The 18,144-nt window shown below is 32.9% G+C and overlaps 1 protein-coding gene across 1 annotated transcript in view; it reads right to left on the bottom strand.

Moving 5' to 3' along the window:
* Window positions 1-18,144, bottom strand: part of Smp_198970 (85 kD calcium-independent phospholipase A2 (ipla2), putative) — a gene marked incomplete at its 5' end in the record, with an annotated part of 65,716 nt that overhangs the window by 13,785 nt on the left and 33,787 nt on the right. The window contains 3 exons of the mRNA XM_018796954.1: window positions 2,787-2,881; window positions 10,840-11,136; window positions 14,456-14,628. Coding sequence (XP_018646821.1) covers window positions 2,787-2,881; window positions 10,840-11,136; window positions 14,456-14,628 — 565 coding nt within the window. The remainder of the gene's footprint in view (window positions 1-2,786; window positions 2,882-10,839; window positions 11,137-14,455; window positions 14,629-18,144) is intronic.

The following is an 18,144-nucleotide window of genomic DNA, read 5'->3' as shown; positions in this document are numbered from 1 at the left end:
AGAAGAAACTTGATATTTACCAAGGAAAATTTGGAACAGATCTCTGTACAAACAGTGACAAAAACATAATCTTCAAGCACGCAAAAAATTAACAACCAAAGTGGTAACAACCAGTCAGAAAAGTGCACAGGTTATACGAAGATTCAAATGTGAAAAATTACGGTTATAGTTAAAAGTAAGAACTTAACGTTTGTTGACAAAACTCGACAACCAAGGAATATGCTCATAGATCTTACAATGTCAAGCTCCAATTTTTTGTGAAAGTGTAGCGTGGATCCAATAACCTTGGTTAACAATAATGGAAACTAAATCCCCAAAAAACAATACTACAAGAACGTCTAATACATAGGAGTCTGAAATGATGCAGAAGATTTCCTGTTAACGTGGATACTTTTCAGCGTTCTCGAGTTTTTTGAGCTAGATGATCAAATCACGAGGATTTCATTGACATTATGGATAATAATATCAGGGATTATTGAGTTTAAAAGTTATTTTTAGAATCAGAGCATGACATTACTGGCTATTATTTCAGCGTGTAAGGATAACCCCACAGAAACTGAGATTGTAGAAGACTATTCGAAATTCTGTTATAATATACAAAAATTTAAATCTGATATTGCATTGATTAATACTAAATAATAACTTAGTCAGACGTTTAATTTACTTAGTAAGATAAATAGTAACGCAAAACAATCAGGGACAAATATGTGGAAGGGATCTTTGTGTTGACTGTCTGAGAACATAATCAAAATTTTAACAAAGAAATTCTGCCGTTTTTTTCTTCTTTATGCAACATGAGTGAACGGTTTCAATCATAACTTCCGACAATTATCTTTGATGTACTTAACAAAACCGATTTAATCTATCTGAAAGAACAGAATTTTTACTTATCATGAATTGGATAAAATTATTAAAAAATATATTTGATTTTGTAAGCGGAAAATTTTACACGAGTAAAACAAGTTTTAATTTTAGGATCGATCTATTTCCGATTTCTTCTAGTACATCAAATAAGCGAAATAAATTAACTATTTGTAGATAACACATGAATGTTATTGAACATCGATATATACGAAGTGTAGAGTTTAATTCCCAGCTCCAAAATCATTGTATGCTATTTTATCTCTATGCAATATGTTGCTTTTTTAGGCGACTTTCCTGTTAGGATGAAATATTGAGGAGTGAATGTAACGACGGGAATTGTAATAACTAGTCATCAATAGAAAATTAAGCCCGAAAAACAGATAAATGTAGCTAATCACAGACAAAAATAATATTTTTCATACTAGTGAGTAGTAATATATAATAACCAGTACAGTAGGGAATTGAAAGTTACTTAATTATATAGAACAAAGTAATTTTATGTTTAATAGTAAGATGATGATGGTATTGAAAAAAATAATGAAAGATAAAATTATATATACTCCGTAAGGTGATCAAACTTATTAATTCGGTCCTTAAAATTTGGTAAATTTGCAAAAGTAAAAAAACGAAAATCACAAATAGTTATATTATGACTAGAATTCAAATCAAAAATCAAAACACAGGATTTAAAGACTGTTGAATTTTTCGTGGTCCGATGAACTGACTCCAATTTCGATGAATGTATGAATATGTTATAGACACAAATCTTCCATTCAACTCCGTATATTACCCAGGATAACCCTGTTTGTGTGACGGCGGTAATAAGAAGCCAAAATGGGTCGAGTTGATTGAATTTATTTCAAACATTCTTCTTTCCAGGAAGACATTAAGAATGAAAAACGGCAAAGCAAGGTGGGGCGGAGTGGAGAAACCAAATGAGACAACTCGATCTGATCGAGAGTGACTAAATATTTACAGTCAGACAGAAATAAGCTACAGACATATGATGGGTAGTGTAAGCAATGCACACAAATACGCCCACATAAAAGCAGTCAAGGTTAATAAGCGACTCCACTACAAGAAGTCGAACCTAAGACCATGGGTCTCGAGAGGAAACGCCTAACATTTAGACCTCTAAGTTTCAATTCATTAGTGTACATATCTGGTTTCAATCAATCTACGATGTTGAAAGACCATTTTCCATTATGTACGATGGATAACTGTTTTTTACACTCGATATGGTCGAATCCTACTGCTCACAGCTTCTCACTAGAACTGTGGTGAACGAGAACACTAGTTGGGGACAATCGAATATATTTAGACACAAATTACAGATTATCTCACTAAATTCTGATAACCATACAATGAACAGTTAATTTGCAAATTAACAACCAATTGTCTCAATATTCACTGTTCCTTCTGAAAATATCAGTTCATCTTCTCTAATTCCGTTGTTCATGCATTTTCCTACCGATTGCGCTTCATTTCAGTTCTATCCTTATCGGTCTTCTGCCAAAATACATTCTATGTCTGACCATCGCCATATACTACTTATATGGATATAAGTAGACCACACTACAGAACTACCGAAACGGGATGTTGAAGTTAGTCACTAATGAACACATAATTACTATTTACTTTCATGGAAAGATAAAACTAAAATGAAAATAAAAATGTCGCAATGATTACGTTTAACATTAGTCCACAAGTTCCGAAGTAGAATAAATCATCAGCTATTAAACAATAATAAATGTTCTTTTGAATGTTAAAACACTTTATTCTAAGGGATGTGCATAAATAATATGTAAAATAAAATTGAATTATTGCAGTAAGATGCTTACAGTTAATTTAGGAAGATACTCTTCATTTAAATGACTTTTATGTTATATATATACAATAAATTCAACTTTATTATAACTTACTTGTTGTGAATTATTTGTTACATCAGTAAATTTAGTGTAATTTAATTGTTCAGTTGAATGTGAATTCGATGTGAGTTCAACTTCTGAGTCGGAGGCTAAAATTTTTTTAAAAAGATTAAATAAAGATGTAACAACCATAACGATAAAAACACAATACCACATACCGGGAGAATGAAAATATGAAATTTGGTATGCTAATCTATCAACAATTGGAAATAACATATATCTGAAAGTTTTTTTTAAAATAGATGATGCCTGAATGTGTTTTGTTTTAATTTATAATTAATTAAATTATTAATAAACAAAAATACGGTGAGAATGTAATTTAAACTCTGTGGGATAAAAAAATCAGTCACTGAAGTGTAACCAATGATCTTTAACTTATATGAGTTACGTCGATTTTAGATGATTATTAATGTGATAAATATTATAAAAGGAGCGATATTATGTTTTGTGATCTGTTTTGATATTGGATGTTTGTAGTCAATGGACGGAAAAACATGAACTTTATTATTCTATAGGTTAATATATGATGAATGATTCATGAATAGTTTGCCAAACAGTTTCAGTGAACAAGTAATTATTTGAGTTTCGGAAATTTAATCTCGAATTATTAATTCTAGAGTGCGCTGGGTTTCATTCACTTTTTTTTGCATTAGATTTTCTTTAAACTACGTGATAAATTTTAATGGTTCAGATCACGAACTGATCTTCGTTAAACAACAGTTGAAAACCTGAAGGCATAGGACAGATGTTTTGTGCTAGGATGAGACTCCTCAGCGGTACATATTTATGACTCTGCATCTAGGAATCGAACCATGGGTCCTTGTTCTCACGCACGAACGCCTGACTTTTAGACTGCTGAGCCAGAATCCAATGATGTCGATGTCTAGCTTTAACAATTTGCTAAATTGTGAAATTATATTTATGTTCTGTACCAGTAGTAGTGGTATTGTGGTGTGTGCTACTTATGTTGACGGATATTAGTAGTATGTAACACGGATTAGAAGTGGAATGCCTGTCAAAAGGAGGTTTAGAAGAATGAACTGAACAGGCAAAGAAACATAAAGGAATTGAGCACTATGAGAATTATAAAGGATGCAAAAGGAAACTGATGGAAGATGTGCAAATGAAGTATTTAATGTAGAGTTTTCGTAATTCACAAAAACACTTTGTAATTTTGAACTAAGCAATAAATTGTTCTTCATTCACTACAGTATTACTAGTATTGATGAAATCTGTTACTTCATTTTACATTCGCTCACTCAACACCATGAATATACAATCGTTCATAAATGCTGCTGAGGAATCTTGTACTGGGACAAAACAACCGTTCAGTACTTCTGAGTTTTTCCTAACCAAAAAGTTTGTGATGTGAAGTTTATTAAATAATTTCATTTAATTATTTACCTAAACTTTAATAACAAATCAGAATGATACAATTTAGCTAGAAACCTATGTGCATACTGTCAGCGACATTTAAGATAGTTTACCAAGATACTTTTTATTAAACATAATAGTGTGCAAATAATATGTGGTTTCATACAGATGAATAGTTTGGATTTAAACTATATATATATATATATATATATATATATATATGCCTGGACTACAAGAAACGTCAATATATATATAATTGCAAAAGTATTAAATTATCGAAAAGACCAATAAACTATCACGTTTGTGACCGAAAGTTCATATGAACTAATCAAGTATAATAAGCAAAGATGGATAGTAGCTAGCAGTGGAATCCAGAATGAGCGTTTCGTCCTATTATGGACTCGTTAGCTGAGTGTACATGCATCTCAGAGTTCATGTTCATTCTGGGACTCCAACCCAGTATCGTTCGCTTCAAACGCCACCACGTTATCCACTTACCTACTGAATCCTGATAGCCACTTGTTTGTGCGATGGGATGAAGTTTAAATTCACTTGCTATAGTTTACTTGAATATTCTCATTGATGTTTAGGACTGTAACTGATCAGTCACTTATTGGTATATGTGCATGTGGCTATCAGCGCTCGGTAGCTAAGTGGATAACGCGATGGCGTTTGAAGCGAACGATACAAGGTTCGAGTCCCAGAATGAACATTAACTCTGAGATGCAGCTAAACCCAGCTGACGAGTCCCAAATAGGAGGAAACGCTCATCCTGGATTCCACTACTAGCCATTATTCATCTTTGCTTATAATGCTTGTGAATTAAGGCTATATAGAGGCAATACGCACAGTATGCACATATGCCAATAAGAGACCGATCAATCGCAGTCCTAACCACCAATGGGAAGATTCAAGTAAACAATACCAAGTGAATTTAACCAAGTACAAGTTATAATTTCCATTGACACAGACGTTTCAAAGTCACTTTCAATTTGTACTTTTATTTTTATTTTTAACAAACAAATTAGCATCTAATATTAACTCATTAATAACCTAAAGTTGCACATATATGCACACACAGTCATGAATTCATTTATTTTTACATTGTGGACTTTTCACATGATTAGCATTTAAATGACTCATGTTATCTTACTGAAGTTAACGTCTGAATATGATTAGAGAAGCAATTAGTGTATATTTGATTTGATTGTTGTCCTGAAGAGGTCCAGACAAATTTGTTGAACGAAACGTTGGGATTATTTAAAGTTCAATCGCTGAAACTAATTCAAATATGATTTTCACTAAATCAAAGATACCTTCTTAATTCTGTATCAAATTCGTAGTAATTTACTAAAGTGTAAGATTAAACTGTATTGCCAAATCGATTGACTTCCATCCAAAGAAATCCAATTAATGTATACAAAAAAGATACATTGGCCCACATACGGGGCGTTTTATTCCTAGATCTAGTTTTGTCTCATCCCCTTGTCTCACTCCCTTGCAAGATATTTTGTTGAAAGTTTAAAAAAGACGAAGATCATTAGAACTACGTGATATATAAGCGCAGTACATTCCGAACAATCTGATCACACATATACTTGTTAAGAACATATGTATATATATATATAAAAGGTCAACTAGACTGGAAATAGGGGGTAAGAGGAGACGAGGATAATAATAATAATAATAATGATAATAATAATAATAATAATGTGAAGACCTAATCGAAAACGCGTCACTTTATAAGAGATATGTGGACGATATCTTAGTTGTCTGTGAAAGGAAGGATGATATGAACTGTTTATTGAATAAAGTTAACATTATTTAAAACCACATCAGTCTCTCATGCGAAGAGGAGAAGAACGACCAGCTTCCCTTCCCGGATATACTTATAAGTAGACGAGAAGATGGCTCAATCAAACGATGAATCTTTGGAAAACCAAAGTGGACAGGCCAATACCTTAGTTATTATAGATATTGCCCTGTACAATATAAAAGGGGTTTGATAAGGTGCCTATTTAGGAGGCTTGATCGTATTAGCACAAACGACGCTATTGATGACGATGTTAAGCTGTTAAACAAAACATTAATGGGAAATGGTTATCCACTTAAACTTATAAATAGATAGAAAGTTCATGGTACATTGAGACCTGCTGTGGCCTTGGTGGAAAAAAAGCCTATCTACATCACCTTACCATCAGAGGTGATACAAATAGCTTTTTATTGAAACAAAGGCCTAAATCAGTCATCAACAAAACGTATTGTGCAGCGAAGGTCATTATCAAAGAAAGAGGTCCATGATTCATTTAAAACCCAAAAGATATGAAAATGATTGTGTCACATCCCACTGCGTTTACCTATTTAAATGTGTGTGTGATCACTAATACATAGGGAGGAGCAATCGTGATCTGAAAATTAGGGTGTGTGAACATGTACCAAAATGGTTGCAGAAACAAATGGAATCAAATGGCCCGATAAGAGCAGAGGATAAACATTCATCATCTATTGCCAAACATAATCAAAATAGATAAGATTGATTTAAACTCGGCTTTTGTGGTGTTGTATAAAAGTGTAAAAGGACATGTACTAAGGTTTATTGAAGCCTTAGCCATACTACAATTCAAACCCCCTTTGTGTATTCAAAAGCAGTTTGTTCTCTCCTTAAACCTACCCTGGTAATATTAGCTTACTATCCAGAGTGATTAGGTGTCAAATTGTTTTCACATTATTTTTATTATTATTATTCTTGTCTATTCTTACCCCCCATTTCCAGTCTAGTTGACCTTTTATTTTTATATATAAATGTTCTTAACATGTATATGTGTGATCAGATTGTTCGAAATGTATTGCGCTAATATATCATATAGTTTTGATAATCTTCGTCTTCTTATTGCACTATCGAAATTTATTAAAGGGACTAATTGCTTTAATGGTACTTTTTTACTTAACCTTGACTACACATTCATCCTATTCTACATGATATTCTTTATTAATAATAATTACTATCTTTGATGATAGTAATATTGTTATTATTACTATTGTAATCACAACCGCAGTACAGTAATTCCTACTTTTTATTAACTTGTTTCTACATAGGATTTTAATCTACTGATCACAACTGATTACACGAATGGATATAATTGTCTTAAAAGTTATGTATGATCACTTCTTAGCATTTCTAGCGACTTTCTTCTATTAAGTATTTTGTAATATTTCAGACTAAATAGATTTTCAATTTAGAACATGGATTAATTCAACTTTATAATTTTGTCAAGTGTAACAAAATAGTAATAATAATAATTTAGATGCATAACAGTAGAGCCTCTTGAAGAAGATATCGACAGCGATCTTTTGATTTGAGATGTTCGGTATCAAATACTCTATGGGAACTTTAAAATTGCTAAAATAATATCCTTCTGTAATCAATAGTTCGGATTTGAGACAGTTTCCTATCAAAATTGCAAAAGTTGGTCCAGTGCAAAAAACAGTTGTCGGCGAAGTTATCTTTAAAAAGTCAGAGTACATGGGGGAAAACAATGACAGCAAACAATCAATATTAGTGTTGAAATTATGGGACCAAGTAGGCTTAATTAGACGAAAAACTGCAAACAAATAAACTAACTGTGAAAAACAAGGTTGAGGTCAAAACTACCTACACAATTTGTCAAAATAAATAAACAATCAATAAAAAAACAAATAAACGTGATATTAGAGAAAAACATGAAGCCAATTAGTGAGACTCTTCTGTTTTGATTTCTATCTACACATTGAAGTTATTTTCAATAGGAAAAAAAGTGGAACAGCTTTTAAATCGCCAAACATAATAGATGGTATACATATACTACCTGCTAAATAACGTTTTGAAAATGGTTTCCAGTTTTAAAAATACCTCATTAGAACATGAAACTCTTAAAATCCAACTAACCAGCCCTCTAGGAATGGTGTTCGAATAATCGATAGTGTTGATTATTTGCAGGGAGGTAGTTTGCCCACCTTTCAGTCAGTGAACAATAAGAAACTTCAGGACAAATTTTTATATAGAAGAGGAAACACTGGTGAATTCTATATTTACGAGATAACAACACATAACAAATAAGAAAAAAATTTAACATCTGATTAAACTTATGTCAAATTATATAACTCTTCCTTATTGGTCAAAAGCTTTGATGAGGATTGAATTGGTCGTTACGAATATATATATATGTATATACTATTCATACTTTTCATGTCTGCTTTCGATTCCCGACGCAGCATGTTCTTTGATCTACTCTCTCTCTCTCTCTCTCATTCCCCTTCACGATTCCAAGAAAGCGTTTGCTTCGTAATGCAGTTTGATCACTACCGCAATTTATATCCCATCCACTTCCATCTTCTTCTCCTAATTTCCTCTTCAACTGCAACTTGGTTTGTTCTCTCCCACAGTAGGCTGTTGCTGATGGAATCCAGTCAACAGACATTCAGTATCTTACGTAGACAATTGTTTATAAATACTTGTACCTTGTTGATGATGGTTGTGTCAGTTCTCCAAGTTTCAGCTCCGTACAGTAGAACTGTCTTAACATTCGTATTGAAGATTCTAACTTTGATATTGGTTGAGAGTTGTTTTGAGTTCCATATATTGTTCAACTGTGGCAATGCTGTCCTTACTTTGCCGATTCTTGCATTTACGTCTGCATCGGATCCTCCTTGTTCATCGATGATGCTTACCATATACGTGAATGTTTCCACATCTTCCAGAGTTTACCCATCAAGTATGACTGGGTTGGTGTTCTCCGTGTTGTGTTTGAGGCTCTTGCTTCTTCCTTTGTGTATATTGAGGCCTACTGATTCAGACTCTGCTGCTACACTAATTGTCTCCATCTACATACATTGCTATGTATGGGATAGAAGAGATAGGTCATCTGCGTAGTCCAAATAGTCTAGTTGCATCCAACCTGTATTGTATTGTATTATGTGCTTCCCCTCAGATGTCGAGGTCTTCACAATGGCTCTGTAGTTCTCACATTTGCTCAGATCTCCTTTCTTTTGTATCTTGATGAGATATCCTTCTGACCAGTCCATATGCACTTCTTCCTTTCAAATCTACCTTAATAGAATGTGAGGCATGTTTGCAGTTACTTCTATATCTGACTTCCGAGCTTCAGCTGGTATATTGTCAGGTCTTGCCGCTTTCCCATTCTTGATTTGTCTGATGGCCATCTTGACTTCTTCGATCGTCGATGGAGTGACATCTATAGAAAGGTTCGTGTGTGTTGCTTCGATGTCCGGTGGATTCAATGGGGCTGGTCTATTCAGTAGTTCCTCGAAGTATCTTGCCCATCTTTTCCTCTGCTCTTGAATCTCTGTGATTGTCTTTCCTTCTTTGTCCTTGACGGGTCTCTCTGGTCTACTATATCATATAGTTGTTTCATATTTCCTTCCCTTGATGCTTTTGCTGCCGTCATTGCTAGATCTTATACATATTTCTGCTTGTCAGCTCTAATGCTTCTATTCACTTGCTTGTTTACTTCTGTGTAGCCAGCTTGTGCCTTGACTTTCTCTGCTTTTGTTAGATTGTTGTTGATTGTTGTCAACCTGCTCTTCCATTCTTCAATCTTGTCCAGGGTTTCGATAGAGATTCATTCCTTATGACGATGTTTGTTGCGGCACAGAACCTCCTGACACGTTGAAGTTAATGCTTCTTTGATCCCTTACCAACTATCCTCCATAGTGCTTTCTTCTTCTTTCAGTAGATCCTGTAAAGTTTGGAACCTGTTGTTGAGAGTTATCTTGAATTCATTGAGTTTGTTGGTATCTCAAGGAAAGGCTATATTGAACCTTTGTACTGCTGTTTCCCCAGTTGTCCAATGCTTCTTTAGCTTCAGTTTCATCCTAGTAACCACCTGTTGGTGGTGACCTGAAGCTAAGTCAGCTCTTCTCTTGGTTCTCACACCTTCCATTGTCCATCGGAATTTTTTATTCATACAAATATGATCTATCTAGTTCTCCGTAGTGTGGTCCGGTGAGATCCATTTAGCTATGTGTATGCATTTGTGTGGAAATATTGTGCAGCCTATAACCAATTTGTTGAATGCATATAGATTTCCAAATCTCTTGCCCTTCTCATTCCTTTCTCTCACTCAGTTCATCTAGTCCCATGATATCTTCATAACCGTTGATGTTCATTCCGACTTTGACGTTTAGATCTCCCATCAGGATTCTCTCCTTCTTTGTTTTGGATGATGCTTTGATGGCCCTGGATCCATGAGATTCCCATCCTACAAGTGCGTTTCGTGCTTATTTGGACAGCATTAGAGCAACTCCCTAAGTGTGCGGGGCATTTTCGTCCTCGTGACTGGAGTACTGTAGCATTTCTCCCGTATCTAGCCTTTACTGTCCAGCTTGGATCCAATGGGTCCCGCCGATTTCGAGTACTGCCAATTTGTATCTCCTCATTTCCGTTGTTATTTGACTGGTTTTCTCGGTTTCCTAAATTGTCCGGACATTCCAGATCCCTAAATAATGTTTTTTTTAGTAAGGTTGTTTTCTACGGGATGGGGTTACCGACTCTACGTCCAACCATCTTCCTTTGGATGGGCTTCGGACCGGCAGTAGCTCTAGGAGAGCTACAGGAGGACCTATGATTCATTTACATATCAAAAATAAAATATCTACAAAGTAGAATTCAACTTACGAATACTAAAAGATGCCAGGTGTACATTATTACCATTTGTTAAAGGTTCCGTTTGTTGATGAAACTTTGGAATATGTGAATATCGTCTTTGTAGCTTTGATATATTTTTACGTGAATTTCGTTGTTTAATATTATTCTTATTTACATCATGATTTTCTGAATGGCAACTGTATGAGTGTGGAATCATACCATTTGATAAGTCATTATTAAACATTGCTTGAGATTGAGTCATTTGACTTGTTTGTTGTGAAGGGTTAAAATCAAATGAAGTAGTGGATAAGAGAATTTCTTCGATTGCTACAATTTAACAATAAACAATTAATTAATTAATTAATTTTAAAACATCATATACAAGTAGTATAGATATTTTTGCGAAATAAAATATTATTTTGTTTTAATAGTCAGTGTAAACACTGTAGAATAACTAGTGATCTGATGAATTACAATAACAGTTATGTTGACTAGTAAATTCACATACATTGACTTTACTGAGTTACAGTTTCTAAATTTGTACTTATTGAAAGAAAATGGATTTTCAAACAAAAGATGATTACATTTCATTGAGAATAGCCAAGAAACTTGTTGATCGGTAACATGAAAGCAACCAGAATGTAACATAAGGTTCAGTAATAAATTATCCATAAAAATGGACTTAAAGTACGCTAATTACTGACACAAACTTATGAAGGTGATAAGTCAGGATATAGAAGAAAGTTTACATTTTGCTCTTACTCAGTGTGACAAATCATGATATTTTATTCAGTAAAATGTTAGTTTATTTTCAGTGTGTTATTCGACATTGATTTTATTATTAGTGTAACATTAAGTTAATATAATAATGAGTCTATATTTCAGATATGTTTCGTAATCATTAAGTGCCACCTTTGATCAGTATGATAGGTGTGAACATCCTCCCAGTGTGACAGTTATATTCTTCGTGTCATTCTGTATGAATTTCAAATATATTTCACAGTAACCTTGTGTATCTTTTCATTTATATGATGTTTACTAACGATTCATCAAGTGTGTGTAAAATCAGTGTATAAATGAATGTATTTGGTTTATTGATGACGTGATTTTGGACGACTTGTGTGGAAGGCGCGTTTTTGGAGAGTTAATAATTTTTTAATCGCATCAGTCTATGTCATCACCTTGTGTTATGGGGATCGCAATGATTCCCATTTCCAAGTATAAGCAGTGAGAGAGAAACATTTCGATTATTTGTTAGAGACGTCTTTCACGACTTATTGCAATATTAAAGCTATTGATACAGATTATCGGAGGCGTTCAATGTTTCATACTGTTTTGTGAAGAACACTATAGTACATAAAACTACAGAACTGTAAACAAAAATAATTATTTTTCGAGAAAGTAAATGAATGTATAGAATTACAGTTATATTGATCAAAATTTTAATTATAACAACTGAGTATAACGAAATAATCTTGTGAAAATGTTATAATTGTTGAATAAAGGATTAATGTACTCTGTACAAATATATAACTGTAGAAACACGGGTTTCATGAGCGTTTAAAAAATATACAATAATGGAAATCGTGATTTGACTTTTTTCAAGACGGTATTAATACACACATCCATTTTTAGTATTCACAAACAATATAAATTAATAACATTATCAATAGATAATGTAATTCGCTTACATGAAAATGACCATTTGTTCGTTTGTCTTTAAACAAGAAAACTGTATCGAATTTAAAAGGAATTACACATCAACAATTTCGTTAATTATCAATAGTGTTCTTTTTTGTATCTGTGTAATGAACGAAGTGTTTGTTGTTTAGTTATGATGGCTTGAAATGTAAACCGACTTACTTCCATTTGAAAAGATAGATAGTGTATATGATTCTCGAGCCGTGTATTTATAACTGAAATTTAACCACTTATAATCATACTTGATCACTCAGTCAGTCAGCAACAACTTAGAAATTTGTACGTACGTACATCAGTTCGAGTTGCCATACCACATTAGCACAGAGATACAATTGTCCATTCAAATCCCATAGTGATAGAGGTAGTTAAAGTATAAGCAGTAGTCGGAAAGATTAGTGTTTGAAGATGTTATTCAAGGAGTATAATCCAGTGAAATAAATTTGGAAAGAGAGAAAAGAAAGGGACATGAAGAATTCAGAAGACCAGAGTTTGGGAGAACACAAAGAGTGGACACTTTCGCCACTGCAAACGATTTTGAGCCCTGTCATTCAAGGTCATCCAAGCAATAGCAAAATAGAACGAAGACATTTTGGTATTTTCCAGTTTTATCCAACTAATATCAATTTGTAGCGAAAACTATCCCTTAATTGAACTAGTCTATTCAAATCACACGATAAAACTATAAAATTTTTGCGAATAAGTAAGCAATTAACAGAGAAACCTAAATCACGCAAATCATTTGTTTTCACTGTTCAGGTGACTGATGATAGTTCCAGTTTGTGAGAAAGCATGACTTTTTACATTTCTCAATAGATAGTGAAACAAAGTAATTGTATTGAAAAGCCATAACCGAGCGGCTCTTGTAGATTTCTCTAAATCACCAAACAACAGTTCCTCGAAGTGATTTCAAAAATCGGATAATGGTAAAGTAAAAACAATATTGTCCATCATTGACCATCGAAACCAAGCACCTTCAACAAACATTGTAGCGGTAGCTAGAGCCTTAATTACTAGAAACGACATCATGGTATTTTGCAGATATACAACTTGAAAAAAGAAATTAATGGAGCATACAAATATGAGAAAAATACAACATCGGCAACTATTTGACGGATATTTCAGAGATAGATTTCACAGAATAACTGAATACAAGTTAATATCGAATACGATAACCTACTAATACCGATAAGAATATTAGTTATAATAGTTCTTTGAAAGTCGATTAACTTTACATCTTAAGAACTTAATGTTGATATAAAAAAATTAATTAATTATTCATCACAAAATATTAATTCCAGCTTTATTATCACACAGAGATTCACTTCCAATACGTAATCAAAACGATCACATTTGAAAATCAATAAACCAAACAAATCAACCAGAAGCCGAAAAGACTAGATCGCAATCATGCTCTTCAATAATAAATGGAAATGGAAATTAATAATTTACTATGAGTTCATATACTAGGAAGTACGCTAAACTTATTACTCGCAAAATAAAATAGAAATGAACAAGGGTTCAGTATTATGACAAACCAAGAGAACTAAATAAATCATATGATGTTTCGCGTTTTGATACCAAGGCAGATACAAGCATAAAATAACTATAATAACTATTCAACTAGCTAATGTCATCCCAACGTTTCTGTCGAAGATAAACTCTTCCATTTTCAGAAAACACTAATTCCAGGTACAATCGTTCAGTATTCATCAGTATAGTTTCCCATTCAGACTTCGTTTCGTGTTTTAACTTAATTGTCCAGAAGTTTAGAAAAATGTATATAGTGGCTAAACTGTAACTCATATCACAATAAAAGAGTATAATACTATGCATTTAAGCCATTGTATCATATCTCCTCTACAACAAAACGATAACAAACTTTATCCATCCAGAATAGAAATAAAAGGACAGATATAGTGTAGTTTTGGTCAACAGAGTAACTTACATTCACGTGCGACATCTGCGAAATGAGGAACTACTTCTGGAGGTGTACCATTAAATACAGTTAGATTACGTTGTTCAGCACATTCTAGGTCCATACAACCTTCTGTACAATTTAAAGTTCCAGGAGGACATCGACTGACACCTAATGCATCCAAAGTGTACAAGGCTAAATCTCTTAAGCGCAAAAAAGAACAAGTTGGAATAAAAACATTTGATCGAAATAACCATTATTAAACAATATCCTAAAAATCTGTAAGTCAATAGAATTGTTTCAGGAATAAACGGCTACCAAATAACCAAAAATAACTTACTGTGACAAACAATAACTCCTGTCAATTTTTAATATGATCTTCATCACAAACTGATATCAGCTGGTGAACCATTACATAAACAAAGAGCTATGAACACTTGTTCAATTTTAGTTTTGGGACTGACTCCTCAACAATAAGCATCCATAAACTAGACAGTAAACGAAACCACAAACTTCATGCCTCGTACTCACTTGAATCCAGGTCACTGAGTCAGAATCCAATAGTTTACAGTTTTAACTTAGGATATTACGAGAACAACCATTCCTATAAACGATATATATATTGCGCTTTCAGTCTGTTTGAAAATCATTCATTGAAGCTTGTCATTGAGACTTAAGAAACTCTTCTTGAAACTAAACATATTTATTTACAAGTATTGTATGAAGACTAATTGTGCAACATAGTTGTGAGTGTCCTTAAGTATGATCAATTAACATATACAAGAAATAAACGAAAAAAATGACAATTTCTTAATATTTGGCCTATCGTAAATAAAGGTTGATTGAAGACTGTTATAAAATAAAATAATAATCTATGGGAAGATTCAAACAAACAATACTAAATGAATTTAAACTTCACCCCATCGCACAAGCAAGTGGTTATCAGGACTCAGTGGCCGAGTGGCGTTTGAAGCGAGGGTACTGGGTTCGAGTTCCAGAGTGAACATCAACTCTGAGATGCAGGTACATCCAGCTGATGAGTCCCAAGTAGGACGAAACGCGCGTCCTAGATTCCACTGCTAGCCACTATCCATCTCTGCTTACCATGCTTGTGAATTAAGGATATGTCGAGGCAATACGCACAGTATGCACATATGCCAATCAGAGACTGACCAGTTGCAGTCCTAAAACATCAATGGGAAGATTCAAACAAACAATACTAAATGAATTTAAAATAATAATCGTTTGAGATAATGAAGTCTTGTATACAATTAATTTGAAGCTCTTAAAGAAGAAAGTCATCTTATTCATATTTACTTCATTTTTATCACTACTATTGAGAAGTGAGAATTTAAAACAATTAGTCCCTTTGATAAATTTCGATAATGCAATGAGAAGACGAAGTTTATCAGAATTATGTGATATATTAGCGCAATACATTTCGAACAATCTGATCACACATATACTTGTTAAGACATTTTTATATGAAAATTAAAAGGTCAACTGGACAGGTTAAGGTGAGAATATTTATTGAAAGTTCTCAGTTGTTCTAAAACTTATCATTTCTTAATGAACAATATAAAATAGTAAGTGATGAGACAAAGTTTTTTTCTTTAAAACAAAAACTTCATATGGTTTTAAAAGTCTGTAGATTAAGTCTTGACTTCTAACAGATTATTACCGATACAAAATTAATATCTCAATGATAATTAACATATTTTATTATTTATTACCATAGACCAATCAGTTTAATAGATGATTAAAATAACGTTTAAAGCAATTAGTCCCTTTGATAAATCTCAATAGTGTATTGAGAAGAAAAAGATTATCAGAACTACGTGATATATTAGCGCAATACATTTCGAACAATCTGATCACACATATACTTGTTCAGAACATTTATATATAAAAATAAAAGGTCAACTAGACTGGGAATGGGGAGTAAGAGGAGACGAGGATAATAATAATAAAAATAATGTGAGAACAATTTGACACCTAATCACTCTGGATAGTAAGCTAATGTTACCGGGAAAGTTTCAAGGTGAGAACAAACTGTTTTCGAATACACAAAGGGGGTTTGAATTGTAGTATGGCTAAGGCTTCAATAAACCTTAGTATATGCCCTTTTACAATTAGGTTTTGAATGAAGCATGTATAAATGTTCTTAACAAGTATATGTGATCCGATTGTTCGAAATGTACTGCGCTAATATATTACATAGTTCTGATAATCTGTCTCCTTATTACACTATCGAAATTTAAAATAACATTGATTAAATAATATAAATTAAACTTGGTTATTATTCCGCATTGTTAGTGTAAACATGAAGAAATTTATTTCTCGTTCGACATTCAGACAGGGGTTTTCTATGAAACATAAACAGATATATAAATTCAATTAGTATTGTTTGTTTGAATCTTCCCATCGATGTGCTAGGACTGCAACTGGTCAGTCTCTAATTGGCATATGTGCATACTGTGCGTATTGCCTCGATATAGCCTTAATTCACAAGCATGGTAAGTAAAGATGGATAGTGGCTAGCAGTGGAATCCAGGACAGATATAGAAATAACCATCGAATTCCATGGGATGAAATTTCATTTTTCATTAACATTCAAATCAATAGACTACGAATAGACAAACTATATATATATATATATTCTAACATGAATATGTAGCTCAACTATTGATATTTGTGAATGACTTAGTTTCATTTCCAGTCTTGATAATTAGATAGACAAATTTTCATTTCTCTTTTTAAAAAAAGGGACAAAACAAAGAGTAATCGATTGGAAAATAATTTAAACGAATATTCGTCAAGGTTAGAACGAATATTCGAACGAAGAATATTCTTTTCGATAAATTCTCTTCAGGTTAACATTCTATATGAGTCATATCAACATTAATAATTTTATTCTATTTGATTTGATATCCTAAATTTACATGCATTAAACGATGTACTTTGCCTTTAACCTGGCCAATTTTTCGGATTATTAATTTGGATATATAATTGTAGAACCTGAAGAGAATTTATCGAAAAGAATATTCTTCGTTCAAATATTAGTCTTTTAATATGATTGGGATTTTTAAACGATTAGAACGAATAGTTTGACAATAATTGGGCGCCGAGTATAGAGAATTCATTATATGTGAAAAATTATAATATCAACACATTCAGAAAGATACTTAGATTTTGATTCGGCTCATGCTTTATGTACGAAAGTCACAGTTGTTAAAAATTTAATTAACAGAAGTCTTAAGCTTGTTACAGATAAGGAAGACCAACAATATGAATTGAATAGGATTTTGTCTACACTTAGGGATAACAACTACCCAAAAGAGTTTTTAAAGAAGATTGTTAGAAAGGAAAGAAAAGCTAAACTACAATGTGTACAGAAAGATTGGAAGTCCACTGTAGTCATACCATACCGTAGTGAAACATCGGAAGAAATCAAACGGATCTTAAACAAGCATGATATAAGAGTGTATTTTAGAACATGTGACACTATAAGATCGTCATTGGTGAAGGTTAAGGATAGGTTACCAAAGGAAGAACAACAAAATATTGTCTATGAGATCAATTGTCAAGATTGTAATGCGGCTTATGTTGGAGAAACTCCAGAAATTGAAGGTAAGGTTGAAGGACACAAACAATGTTTAAAACGTCCCAAACTTCGGTGACTTAGGAACTTGAGATAGCTGCATACGTACTGCATGGAA

This window comes from Schistosoma mansoni, assembly GCF_000237925.1.
Source record: "Schistosoma mansoni, WGS project CABG00000000 data, supercontig 0169, strain Puerto Rico, whole genome shotgun sequence".
NCBI classification, from domain to species: domain Eukaryota; kingdom Metazoa; phylum Platyhelminthes; class Trematoda; order Strigeidida; family Schistosomatidae; genus Schistosoma; species Schistosoma mansoni.
The sequence above is the reverse complement of the archived record's forward strand: the minus strand, read 5'-3'. Positions and strand labels throughout refer to the sequence as shown.